This window comes from Chiloscyllium plagiosum, chromosome 6, assembly GCF_004010195.1.
Source record: "Chiloscyllium plagiosum isolate BGI_BamShark_2017 chromosome 6, ASM401019v2, whole genome shotgun sequence".
Taxonomy (NCBI): domain Eukaryota; kingdom Metazoa; phylum Chordata; class Chondrichthyes; order Orectolobiformes; family Hemiscylliidae; genus Chiloscyllium; species Chiloscyllium plagiosum.
In genome coordinates, this window is record NC_057715.1 from 69,423,567 (window position 1) to 69,436,648 (window position 13,082).

At 38.3% G+C, this 13,082-nt stretch overlaps 1 protein-coding gene across 5 annotated transcripts in view; it reads left to right on the forward strand.

Annotated features, from left to right (window-relative positions):
* Positions 1-13,082, forward strand: part of ranbp2 (RAN binding protein 2) — a 70,540-nt gene that overhangs the window by 51,786 nt on the left and 5,672 nt on the right. For 3 of the 5 annotated variants that reach the window (XM_043691778.1, XM_043691777.1, XM_043691779.1), the window contains 9 exons: positions 1,810-1,893; positions 1,974-2,063; positions 2,281-2,352; positions 3,428-3,627; positions 4,132-4,336; positions 9,467-9,559; positions 10,978-11,117; positions 11,432-11,705; positions 12,689-13,023. In XM_043691778.1, the coding sequence (XP_043547713.1) occupies positions 1,810-1,893; positions 1,974-2,063; positions 2,281-2,352; positions 3,428-3,627; positions 4,132-4,336; positions 9,467-9,559; positions 10,978-11,117; positions 11,432-11,705; positions 12,689-13,023 (1,493 nt within the window). The remainder of the gene's footprint in view (positions 1-1,809; positions 1,894-1,973; positions 2,064-2,280; positions 2,353-3,427; positions 3,628-4,131; positions 4,337-9,466; positions 9,560-10,977; positions 11,118-11,431; positions 11,706-12,688; positions 13,024-13,082) is intronic. The other 2 variants (XM_043691781.1, XM_043691780.1) reach the window with 2 other exon arrangements.

The window sequence follows — 13,082 nt, forward strand, 5'->3', positions numbered from 1 at the left end:
CCTCAGTAGATAGCAGGTGAATATCAGGGAACTAAGAGGGTCTGCAGACATTGTACTATTGTTTATAGAATGCAAGGGCTGCTGCACAATATAGAATCTTTGACCTGAAAGTGGCCTTTGTTCCCCATCATTGATCTAATGAGTGATTTTGCAAATGAAAAGCCTTTTCAACTGGCATTCCACAGTACAGTATCCTGTTTATGTACATATATAAATGTTTTGGACGTAAATGTAGGAGGCATGATTGGGAAGTTTGCAGGTGACAAATTTTTGCCATGCCATTGATAGTGAGCACGATTAATTGTTGACTCCAGAATGATACCACTAGTTTAGTTGAGTTGGTCAAGAAGTGGAAAATGACAGTCAATCAGATTTGAGATAATGCATTTGGGAGGACAAATGAAACTGTAATACAAAATAGAGACTATTGAGAATGTAGGAGTAGTGACAGACTTTGGACTGCAGATCCCAGAGCAGGTGGATAAGATGGCAAAGAAAGCATATGTAATGCCTTTCTTGGATGAGATATAGAATACAAAAGTAGGGATATAAAGCCAGAATTATTTTTTTAAATGGTTAGACCGCAGCTAGAATTCGGTGTACAGTTCTAGCCACTGCATTTCAAAAAAGGACAAAATTGCAGTGGAGAATTTAGGAGAATGTTGCCAGTGTTTGAAAATTGCAACTATTAGGAAAGATTGGACAGGCTGGGGTTGTTTCTCTTGGAACAGAGGATGCTGAGGGGTGATGTAATTGAGGTGCATTAAATTTAAGGGCATTGGGCAGAAAAGAACTGTTTCTCCTTGCAGAGAGGTGAGTTACCGGTATAGAGGATTAAAGGGGACACAGTTTAAAAGTCTATTCTGAGGTTAGTGATTTACTAGAATTCCCCAAGAGCAATAAAAAGGAGGAACAGGAGTAGATTATTTGGCTGATCCAATATTCCTCCGTCCACTTGGCTGCCTTGTCTCCATAACCCTTGATTCTTGCTAAGATACTTAGCAAGAATCTACCTCCGCCTTAAATACACACAAGGACTCTTATTGTCTGTGGCATGAAGTTCCATAGACACTTAACCTTCTGAGAAAAGAAATTCCTCCTCTTCCTCTTCCTCTATCTTAAATTGGTGCCTCTATCTTAAATTGGTAAGATTGCTTTCTAGTCCTTCACTGTCATGTGAGGGGAAACATCTTTTCAGCATTTACCCTGTCAAGCCCCTATTTGTTTCATTGCGATCACCTCTCATTTTTCTAAACTCCAGTGAGTAGAGTCCCAATCTTTGCTCATAAGACATTCTCTCCATAGATCATCCTAGTGATCAGTGTTTGAGCTGCCTCCAATGAAATTTGCTGCCTGTTTGATGCTGAAGGCAGAAACCTTAACCTCAATAAGAAGTGTCAGGATCTGCACTGGAAGTGCTACAATATATAATGCATGCAGCAATGTTTTGGAATTGCAATTAGAAAGGGCAGCTGGTCTATTTTTTCACCCGAGAAATGCACAATGAGCTGAATGGCCACTTTCTGTGTCTTAGTTTTTTTATGCTTCTGTGATTCTCATTCAGCATGTCACATGCTATTTGCCTCATACTTCCCCATGCCACAGATAGAGAATTAAATTATTTGACTTATTTATGTATCTATTAACGGCCTTACTGATTGCATCATTGTATTCTGATCTGTAAAATGTGCTTAAAATTTTGAGGCAGAACAAAGTTTAAAAATAAACTCATAAATACTAGTCTAGCCAACAAGTTGTTTTTATTCTTCTTTGTAAATTACAAGTGTCAAATTAACCTTTCTGTTTAAGATGAAGATTATGAAACTGCTGTTAAAAAACTCCATGGAAAATTGTATGAAGATAAGCGAGAGCAACAGAAAACACCTAAGACAGGTACAGATTTTAAATTGTGGAGACAACTCTTTAGAAATACAATCTTTTGGCAGTTTTATTTAGGAGTCTTGTTATGCTAGGTGAAGTCTTCAGAACTGGTAAAAATTTTGATCCAGGTGAATCAAAGGAGCAATTGTGTCCTAATGAACCAGAAGACTTCTCTGATGCAGGTACATTTTTAATCTAAGCATTAGTTTTGAAACCAAAATAATTTTGTTTTGATTGTGTTTTTTTTAAAAAAGCTTGAAAGTTCATATCCAGATTACCCAGTAAATATACCAATAAGAGTCATGGCAGCAAGGCTCTGGAATAGATACTGTTATGTACAGAGGATTTTATTGTAACTTAGTGTCAAAACTTTTAAAACCCATTGTTTTCCAATTCGAGGTACATCCTTACATCTTACTGATAGGAAGCTGCATGCAGAAGAACAAAAGAAGCACAAGTCCTGTGCAACAGGTATGCATATTAAAAGATTTAAAATTTTGAAGTTGTCCAGAGGTGTTTGGCACTTGCAAATGGAATTTCATGATTTATGGTTGACTGCAAGTTGGTGGCTTCATTGATCTTTAATCTTTGTGTTCATCTGGTGTTCCTATATTTTGAAATTGCCCAAAACTACATTACAGATGCTAGGTAAGGTTTTTATTCAGAACCTTGTTGCCTGAATAGATTGAAAACTATTTGTACTCAGGATCAAAGTCCAAGTAGATATAGTATTGCATGTGATGTGACCATTCTATTTTGAAGAAAGGCTATTGTAAAATTCTACAGAACAGATACTCAAGCATTTCGTGGAGACATAGTTTTTTATCATCTTGTTTCATTTGAGGGACCTGGAATTTGTCCGAAGTAGTTTTAGTTATCACTTTGTACTTTGTCCACTCTGCTCCCAATTGAATGAGTAGTGCGTTCCTGTTCTGTCCTTGTCTGCACTGTACCCCCATACTTTACCTAACAATTGTTTATCTGTTGGAAGTAAAACTGCAAACTAAATAGCATGGGAGTCATGTTCAGTGCTATAATTTAACTATTCTAAATGCTTCAAAGTAATCCTTGAAACTATTCAGGGCTAGTTCCGTCACTTTTATTCCTTTGAGCATGACACCTTCTGGATCATTAATTCCAAACTTTACCAAAGCATTTTAAGCGTGGCTACTTGTTGGTATAAACCTTTTAAGCGTCTCAGTTTCTGACTTTTCAGATTACTGCAATGACTGGTGGCAAACATTCCTATGGTTGAAGAATTGATTAGAAAATATTTCTAATCTAATCTAATCTAGAAAAATGTGAATTCCATAATCTTGCAATAATATTTCTAATTGCAAGATTATGGAATTCACATTTTTCTTGGCAGCCTAAGCAAAAGAACAATTAGTCTTTTAGAATATCGTCCTAGTCCCCAGAAGGAACATGAGACTGACAGTTTGGTTATTGAGCTGCAGCTGTCGCTGAAACTTTCTTTAAAGATTTGGGCAACTTTTATAATTTTTTTTTCCACGTATCCTTTTCATAAATTTACCTTTCATAATAGATTCCAGTGGGAATAATCCAGTGGAAGATGGTGACAAAGACTGTATTCTTGTGTGGGAGAAGGTGCCGACCCCTGAAGAGAAGTCGAAGGCTGAAAAGTTGTTGCTTCCTTCCACGTTTTTTTGTGGTATAAACAGTGATACTGAAGAAGAGAAGGAGGATGACTTTGAAATTGAAGTTAGAAAAATCAAGGAATCACAGGTGAATTAAAAATATCTTTCTTTAACCAGTGGAGTCAAGGACACAGGCGATGTCCTTCAGGCAGTGCACTGTATTTGCAACATACATCGTCCTAATGAGGGTATTCAAGTATTGACCCAATTTGTCACAAAAATTACTGTTTTGAAAGTAGATATTGTTATTTATAATGAAGCAAAATAAAAGCTGACTTTTTTTATGCATTTGAAATTAGCACGTGATATAACTTGCTACTCCTCAAGTTGAGTTGCATTTTCCACCAGGGGCTTTATCAGTTAGTATTTAAATTTTATGCTGTTTGATTTAAAATGGTTTAGCATGTTCTTGTATGATTTAAAACAATTTTTTTCTTATTTTTTCTCTAAATCGATATACTACTGTTGTAGGAAAGTAGTCGGGGGAAGGAGTTGATTAGTTAAAAGGGCAATTACTTCTTTTTTAACATGTCATTTTTGGACTCTGCTTTTATTGCAGTTAATTTAAAGTGGTAATTTGTTTTTGTTACAGATAGCACAAGAAGGAATAATCAGCAGCTCTACTTGTGTAGATTCAGCATTCCAGTTGAATGAACCAACAACTGCGCAGGTTAATGTTTCAGAAGCTGAAGCTGACTCGACAACACAATTTGAACTTAAGGAATTTTCAGCAGATGACAGCAGACCCATTGATTTAACAACAAAAAAAGAAATGGAGCTTGATTCTACTACTGAAGGTACTAAAACAGGAAGAATTTTTGTGAAGGTATTCCCATTAGATAATTTTGGTGAAAGTACAATGATTCTTTACTTTTTTGAAAAGGAAGGCTCCAGGGTGTGAATGAAAAGTAGAAGAGTTATGAAAGTCCAATCAGTTGAGCATCATAAGTTGGTATTTTTCCTAAATTTAAAAGATTGCAGTATGTATTGGACATGAGGATGGGTGCCTTCTTCAAAGGAAGTAGTTTTTTTTTAAGGGTTTAAGGTCCTTCTTTTCAATTTTTTTTAAAAACACATCTAAGTAAGTTGGAAATTTTTAAAAATTAGCAATTAATGAAAGTGGCCAACTGAAAAGTGCCATGTAGCAAATTTAGATTAGATTAGATTCCCTACTGTGTGGAAACAGGCCCTTCGGCCCAACAACTCCACACCTACCCTCCGAAGATTAACCCATTTCCCTCTAACTAATGCACTTAACACTATGAGCAATTTAACATGACCAATTCACCTGAACTGCACATTTAAGTAATAAAATCCTGTCATTTTGCTTGAGATAACAAGAGACCAATTAATTCCCTAGTTCTAACCACTCAGGAAGGATGAAGAGGGCTGGTGCCATTCTAATGTGTTAGGTTTAACTGAGACTAACCTCTGCCGTACATTTTGAGCTGACGTCGCTGAATTCATGCATCAATTTGGGACAAGCTTGGGTTTTCCCCCTGTGCTAGCTTATGTACACATAGGTTTTCATACAGGGTTTTGAGAGTCCAACTCTCTCCTAGTCCCAGATTTATACTTGCTCATTTCTCACTCTGGCTGTCACATTCCTCCTCTTCTGTATGCATGGTCTCTCGTGGCACATTCTCATTATCCTCCTTCCTGCTTTCTGTCACCCTCCATATTAATGTGGGCTTGGAGGTCCAAGCATAGCAGATTTCCTCCCTTAAAGGACATTAATGAACCAGGTGGATTTAAGTATAGTCAATGATAGTTTCATCTTTACTATCACTGAGACAAGGTATTGATATCAGAATTATTAACTGAATTCAAATTTTACCCGATCCCAATGTGAGATGTGAACCTGTGTCCTTGAGCAATAGACTGGGGTGGTGGGTCATATGTTCAACGATATTATCACTACACCATCCCTAACGATCCCAGAAGTTTTTTTTAATTGAAAGGAGCTTCTGTTTTAGTGGCTAGTTTTAATTAAATAAAGTACAAATGCACTATCCTTTATCTGAAATGCTCAGGTTTTAGGAACCACCTGGTTTTAAGAATTAAGAATTTTACGAATTTCAGAATAAGTGACAATTTGGTGAAGTTTTTAAAAAGACTTCCCAAAGAACAGACTTGCTGTGAGTAAAATGGGCCCTGAAACAGTATTGAGGCCTGCCAGTGCGGGGCCACCACCCACTGCCCCCACCCTGCCCCACACACAGACGCAGAGAGACAGACACAGCCGCGCACACACGTCGCATCTGAGTGGTTCGCATCAAGTGGTGTGGAGTTGGGCTAACTGTTTGCACACCAAGCAACCTTGTTAATGAGAAAAAAAGCTTCACAAAAGAATGTTCGGACTTTGGAGCATTTCGGATAAAGGGTTGTCTACCTGTGCAATAATTCCATCCCCCTTGTCACATTAAATATTTACCAAAAGTACTTGATGTGTACTTTGGGCAATTTAGCATGGCCAATTCACCAAACCTGTACATTTTTGGACTATGGGAGGAAACCGGAGCACCAGGAAGAAACCCACGCAGACACGGGGAGAATGTGCAAACTCCACACTCAGTCGCCTGAGGCAGGAAATGAACCCGGGTCTCTGGCGCTGTGAGGCACCAGTATCATTTTAGGGGCCCACCTGACTCTTAACTACATTCTTTTTATCAGAATATTGATTCCTTTGGTTTTTATATCCCGTGCAAGTCTTTTGTACACCCCTTTTTGCCATTTTGTTATCCATTGTTGTTCCTTGCATCTGCTATTCACTAAAATTAGCTACTTTTTGTTGCATTCTTGTATGCATTATTCTTCTCTGCTTCACTGCCATCTCCTACCTTGTTAAATTAAGTCTTCTCAAAGATAAATTGTATCCTTCCCCTTTCACCAATACCCTATACTTATGGACATTGTGATCTAGTATATTCGTTTCCCAGTTCTGGCCCAGTTTCCAATTGGCAGTAATAACTAATTAATGTCTAATTTGTTCAGTTTGTTTCTCATGCTGTTTGCATAAAGAGCTCTTACTTGATCCATAAGCATCAAACACAAATCACGCAAGTAATACAAAAAAAAATTATGTGCCTGTCCCCTTGGTGTTTTTGCATCGCTGAGTACTACATTGTAGTGGCCAAGTTGTGCACAAGTGTGCATGAACATTCAGCTACTGAGCCATTGTAGACATTGGCTGCCTCCCTTAACCTGTTCTTCATTAAAGTATACATTTGCTGTTTGTAGAACTGCACGTCAAAGAAGTAGCACTAAGGAATGTGCAAATGTTGCAAAATATCTTATTGATGCACATTTGTTTTTTATAGTAAACTTTTGGGAAAGGAAATCTGCTGCCTTAGTCCAATATATATGTGGCACCAGGCTCTTAGCAATGCAGTTGATTCAACTTGTTTTTTATTCATTCTGGAGATGTGGGCCTAACTGGGCCAGCATTAATTGCCCATCTCCAGTTCTCCTTAAGGTGATAATGAGCTGCATTTTTGAACCACAGCAGTCCATTTGGTGTAGGTTTGCCAACTATGCTTTAGGGAGGGAGTTTCAGAATTTTGACCTCCTGCCACTGAAGGAGTGGCATTACATTGCCAAGTTGGGATGGTGAGTGGCTGGGAGAAGAACCTGCAGGCAGTGGAGTTCTCATGTAACTGCTGCCTTTGCGATGTTTATTTAGTTTTGAAAAGATCTATCTAAAGAGCTTTGAATATATGCAGTGCAACTTGCTGATGGTAAACACTGCTACTGTTGGGGGTTATGGTGGAGGGAGTGGTTTTGAATTTGATGCCAATTAAATGGGCTGCTTAGTCTTGCATGGCATCAAGCTTCTTGTGTTGGAGGTGTGTTCGTTCAAGAGATGGTCACTACTCGCATGCAATTGCAGCAACTGATTCTGGAGACAAATGGGTGTTGACCTTTTGCAAGGGACATGGAGAGTAAAAGTAGGGGGAGGTCTTGCTATAATTGTATATTAGGTTTCTGACTGCATATAGAGTACCACTTACAATTAAATGTCAATACTTGGATTGAAGCTAGCCCAGAGAAGGTTCACAAGCATTACAATCCCTGTATTGTCACAGCTTTTGAAATTTTCAAGTGCCCAACAGAAATAAGCTGAGACGTTGCATTTTCAAACATTTACTGTTTTTGAGAAAAACAAATACAAATCAAACATTACTCAGCAGGGAATTATTTCAACAAATCAAAGAATAGCTAATTTTGCATTCATTTATTGAGGTGTCTTACCATTCCTTTTGCTGTGCATTGCACTTTTGTCAAATACATAGCAAAGCCAGTGCAGTCATCCTTAGGGGGCCCAAAACTGTTTGCAGTATTGCAAATGTGGCCTGACTAGAACCTTGAACAGCCTCAAGTCATCTCTGCACTTGTATTCTAGCCCCTCGAAATAAATGTTAACATTGCATTTGCCTGCCTCACTGCCAACTGAACCTGTATGTTAACCTTAAGAGAATCTTGAACTAGGACTCCCAAGTGTCTTTGTGCTTCAGACTTCTGAAGCGTTTCCCCATTTAGAAAACTGTCTACACCTCTTCTTACCCAAGTACATAACCTCACATTTTCCCACATATTCCATCTGTTATTTCTTTGCCCACTCTCCTAGCCCATCCAAGTCTTTCTGCTGCCTCCATAATACTTCAAAGCCACTACTTGGCTTTCCACCTATCTTTTGTTCTCCATTCCTTCATCCTGATCATTAGTGAATCACATGAATAGTTGTGGTCCCAACACGGAGTGCTGTGGAAGTCTCCTACTTACCAGCTGCCATCCTACCTTCTGCCAGTCAGCCAGTCCTCTATCCTTGCCCCAAACACATGGGGTCTTACCTTATTCCGCAGTCTCTTGTGCAGCACATTATCAAAGGTCTTCTGGAAAATCAAAAAATCATATCACGGCTGGTCTTTATCAAAGTTGCTCATTACCTTCTCAAAGACTTCTAACAGATTTGTCATGCTTGCCCTCCTTGACGGTCATACTAACACACCCCTATTTTACCATGCTGTAATCTCCTCTTTAATAGTTGACTCTAAAGTCTTATCAATGACTGAGGTCAAGTTAACTGGCCCTTTAATTGCTTATCTCCTGTCTCCCTTTCTTCAACAGGGATGTTACATTAGCCATTTTCCATTTGGATCTAACTTGACTTCAGTGATTTCTCTGAAAGCTCACCACTAATGCCGCCACAATCTCCTCAGCCATTTCTTTCAGAATCCCAGGTTGTGGTCTGTCTGGTCCAGGTGATTTATTCACCTTTTAGACCTTTCAGCTTCGCCAGCACCTCCTTACTGATGGCAATTATACTTGTCTCTGGCCACTGACTCTCTTGAAGTTACTCTGAAGTTTTGTTATGCTGCTGATGTCTTCCACCATGAAGTATCTATTTAGTTCTTCCATTAATTTGTTCTCCATGATTACTTCTCCTAGCCTCATTTTTCAGTGGTCCATGTCCACTTCTATCTCTCATCTGTTTTTATAGAACTGATTTTAAAATTGCTATTATAATTATGAAAAGTCTCAGATGAAAATAAGCAGCAAAGAACTTCTATTCCCTCAGCAGCCTGAATGAAGTTCAAACAAAGTTCCAGTTTACAATGTAGTTGATCACATCCTACACTGGAATAATGAAATTGGTTCATTTTGTTCAGAAGGTGACTATGGCACCAATTTTAAGAACTGGTTTTAAGAGGATTCACTTGCAATTTGCTCCATATTTCAAATCTTTCCATACACCTTTTAAATAATTTTAAAATATGATCTAAATTTTTACAAATCGCAGTGAGATGCCGTGCCTTTTTGAGAATATTATTACTCTTGACATTGTTTCATGGTAAAGCTCATGGAAGAATGAGTATTTTGCTCCTAATGAATTTCTGTTTTCTAATACAATGTTTTCCATCTTCCAGTGAATGGCATATTTGGATTTGGTAACTCGAAAACAGTTTCTTTCGCAGATTTGGCTGCTCAGAGCACAGAAGGATATGCGTTTGCACCAAAAGGTAGCATTTATCTTGCTGCTTGATAACTGAAAATACAATCTATTTTTGGATTAACAAGTTCCTGTTCATCAAGAATGCACAATGACCAACATTAGGTTTTCAAAAAAAAACAAATTTCTCTTTCTAGTCATAATTTACACTTCTGACAGTTGTTAACCACATAGTCAGTCATGCTAAATTAATTCTCTACTGGGTGGGTTGCCCTGTTCTGTACCTGAGTTGTAGCTACAACTTGCTCGTCATAAGCAGAGTCCTGCTTCTCTGTCTCCTATTGCCTTGAGTTGAGCTGTCTTGCTGATCAGTAAGTGTAATCTGAACTTTATTGTTATTTTAGCCATTGACAGTAAATTATTATTGATCCCTGTAGTCTAGTGAGTAGGTCAGGTTGGTTTGCCCATTTCCTTCAGGACAACTATGACCACAAATTGCAAGAAAAAGAACAAATACTAAAAGTAGAACTTGTGTCATCAACCTGAAACATCAGTTCTTATTTCTCTTCACATACACTTCTTGACCTATTGAGTATTTCCTGAAGGTTTGTTGTCATTTTGAATTTTCCTGCATTGGTGCTGTTGTGCTTATATGTAGTCTGTATATTTGCTCATCTGTGGTGTGTTCCCCATTGCAAAACATTTTGATAGAGTTCAGGTGCCATTATAGCAGTTTGAAATTTAACTTGAATTTAAAAGTAAAAGTAATTATCAGTTAAAGAAGCCATGAAACTGCCAGATTGTTGTCTACTAACTGTTGCCATCTGACTGAGCTGCAAGAGTAAGGAATGAAAATAGGAAATTAAAATTGAATTGTAGATAAAACATTTCATTTTGAAATTAATGTCATTGGATCCTATTGTCTTGTAAATCCTTGGTTTTGACTAAATACCAAGTTCCTTTCTAAACTTGATTATTTACTTAAATATTTGCTTGATTTAGAACGGAAAAAGTAAATTGCTTTACTGAATCAAACCAGTAATAAAGTTTCTGATCATTTTCCCTACTCCAAACAAACAGCGCAACTACAAAAAGAAAACTTAAAAATGTCAATTACTTTTCAGGTTTCTTTAACTGATGAAGGCAACCTTTGAATTTTTAGATAAAGTTTTTAACATAATTCCTATTTTAATTCAGCAACAAATGTTTGAGTGGAATTTGGCCTTTAAAACATAAATAGCTATGTTTAGCTTGAATAGCCTGGGTATTTTGGTGATTTTTGTACTGCTGCAAATAGTGTGTATAGTTTTATCATACTTCAGCTTGGTAATCTCTTTTTTGTGTTTTATGTTTAAAAATGCTATTTTTAGTATTTTTTTGATGTGCTTTTAAAATCTACAAAACCCCTGAGCGAGTTGTTGGAAGTGATAACCCAATGCTGTTTTATTTCTAATACTGAAAAATGTGACAACTGTTTTAAACCAACAGAAGCTAATTTCACTTGGGCAAATGCAGGAACAGCTGTGTTCACTTCGATGGTGTCCAGAAGTTCATGTGAAGAAGATGATGGCGCTGATGTAGTATCGAGCAATGACATCCACTTTGAGCCAATAGTTTCCTTACCTGAGGTAAATGTACTGTCCAACAATTTGAGCAACAGATAGAAACCTCTATTAAAACTATTTCCTCAAAATCAATATATAAACAATATACACACATTTGTGTAGTTACATTTAAAACTTGATTGTCTGTTTATCTTTTATACCCATCTAATCTGTGAATAGTTTGATCTTTATTGCCTAGAATTTAGTTTGGTAACTGATATTGTGATGCATTACTGGCCAATGTATTTTTTTTAAGTGTAGAAATTTTAAGAAAGTTGACTACTGTTGAATTTCAAATGATTATTCTTAAACTGAATCAATGCAATTCATGTCACTAGGTTAATACAAAATCTGGTGAAGAAGATGAGGAAATCATTTTTAAAGAAAGATGTAAACTGTATCGTTGGGACCGTGATATTTCTCAGTGGAAAGAACGTGGAGTTGGGGACCTAAAAATTCTGTATCACTCCCAAAAGCGATGTTACCGTATTCTGATGAGGCGAGAACAAGTTCTTAAGGTCTGTGCGAATCATGTTATTACTGAAGAAATGGAACTCAAACCGTTGAATACATCAAACAATGCATTTATTTGGACTGCAGCTGACTACACTGGTAAGATTTAAACCTGCATACATTGCATGCTGTTTGTGGGGGGTGGGGGGAGAAAGATTCAGTTGTCAATGCTACTGAGTGAAAAATGTTTTGTACTCTGCATAATCTTTAAGTCATTCAGACACCTGATGGAAAAGTCATGAAAAACTTTTTTGTCGTTCTTATTTGCTGAATTGTCATAAGTTACCCATCCCAACTAGGCAGAGAAATATCTTAAAACAGACCCCACCACCAGGGATATATTTCCCTCCCACCTCTACCTGCATTCCGTAGAGGCCATTCCTTCTGCGACATTCTTGTCAGGTCCACCATCCCCCCCAGCACCTTCTCCTGCCACCACAAGATTTGCAAAACCTGTGGCCACAACCCCCCCACCCACCCAAAGGAACCTTCCACTTGCCCCACACGTCATTTACTGTATCTGTTGCTCCTGATGTGGTCTCCTCTACTTTGGGGAGGCAGGATGCCTACTTGCGGATCACTTCAGAGAACATCTCTGAGATACACACACTAAACAACCCACTGCCCCGTGGCCAAACACTTTAGCTTCCTCTCCCACTCCCAAGGATATGCAGTTCCTGAGCCGCCTCCATCGCCAAGCCTTTACCACCCGACGCCAGGAAGAAGAATGTTTCATCTTCTGTTTGGGACCTTCCAATCACATGGGATCAATGTGGGTTTCTTTAGTTTCCTGACTGCATCTCTCCCCCACCCCACCCCCCAAAAAAAAGAAAAGCGTTATCCCAGATTTAGCCTTCAAACTCAGCACCATCCTCTTGACCTGTCCACCTTTCTTCCCACCTATCTGCTCCACCCTCTATTCTCCAATGTATCACTTTCACCCCCACCTTCATCTACCTATTGCCTGCTCCTCAGGATGTTGCCTGACCAGCTGTGCTTTTCCAGGACCGCACTTTTGACTCTGATGTCCAGATCTGCAGCCTTTTTCTCCCAGAGAAATATTCCTGTTTGTATTTTTTCAGATGGCGAAGCTAAAGTAGAACAGCTTGCAGTGCGATTCAAAACTCCAGAATTGGCGGCTGCCTACAAAAAGAAGTTTGAAGAATGTCGAGATGCATCTTCGCAACTACAGAAATCTGAGGAATCCCAAGTTTTAGCCCTGTCAAATAGCAGTAACCCTGTTGTTTATTTTGATGTGTCAGCTGATAAGGAGAGCATGGGACGAATTACCATGGAACTGCTATCAAATGAAGTTCCACGAACAGCTGAAAACTTTAGGGCCCTCTGCACCGGAGAGCATGGTTTTGGATTTAAAAATTCATTATTTCACAGGGTTATTCCAGAATTTGTTTGCCAGGTAATTATTTGCTTCCATTTGTGCAGTTGTTTTGGTGCATTGCATTTTGCTATGGCAGA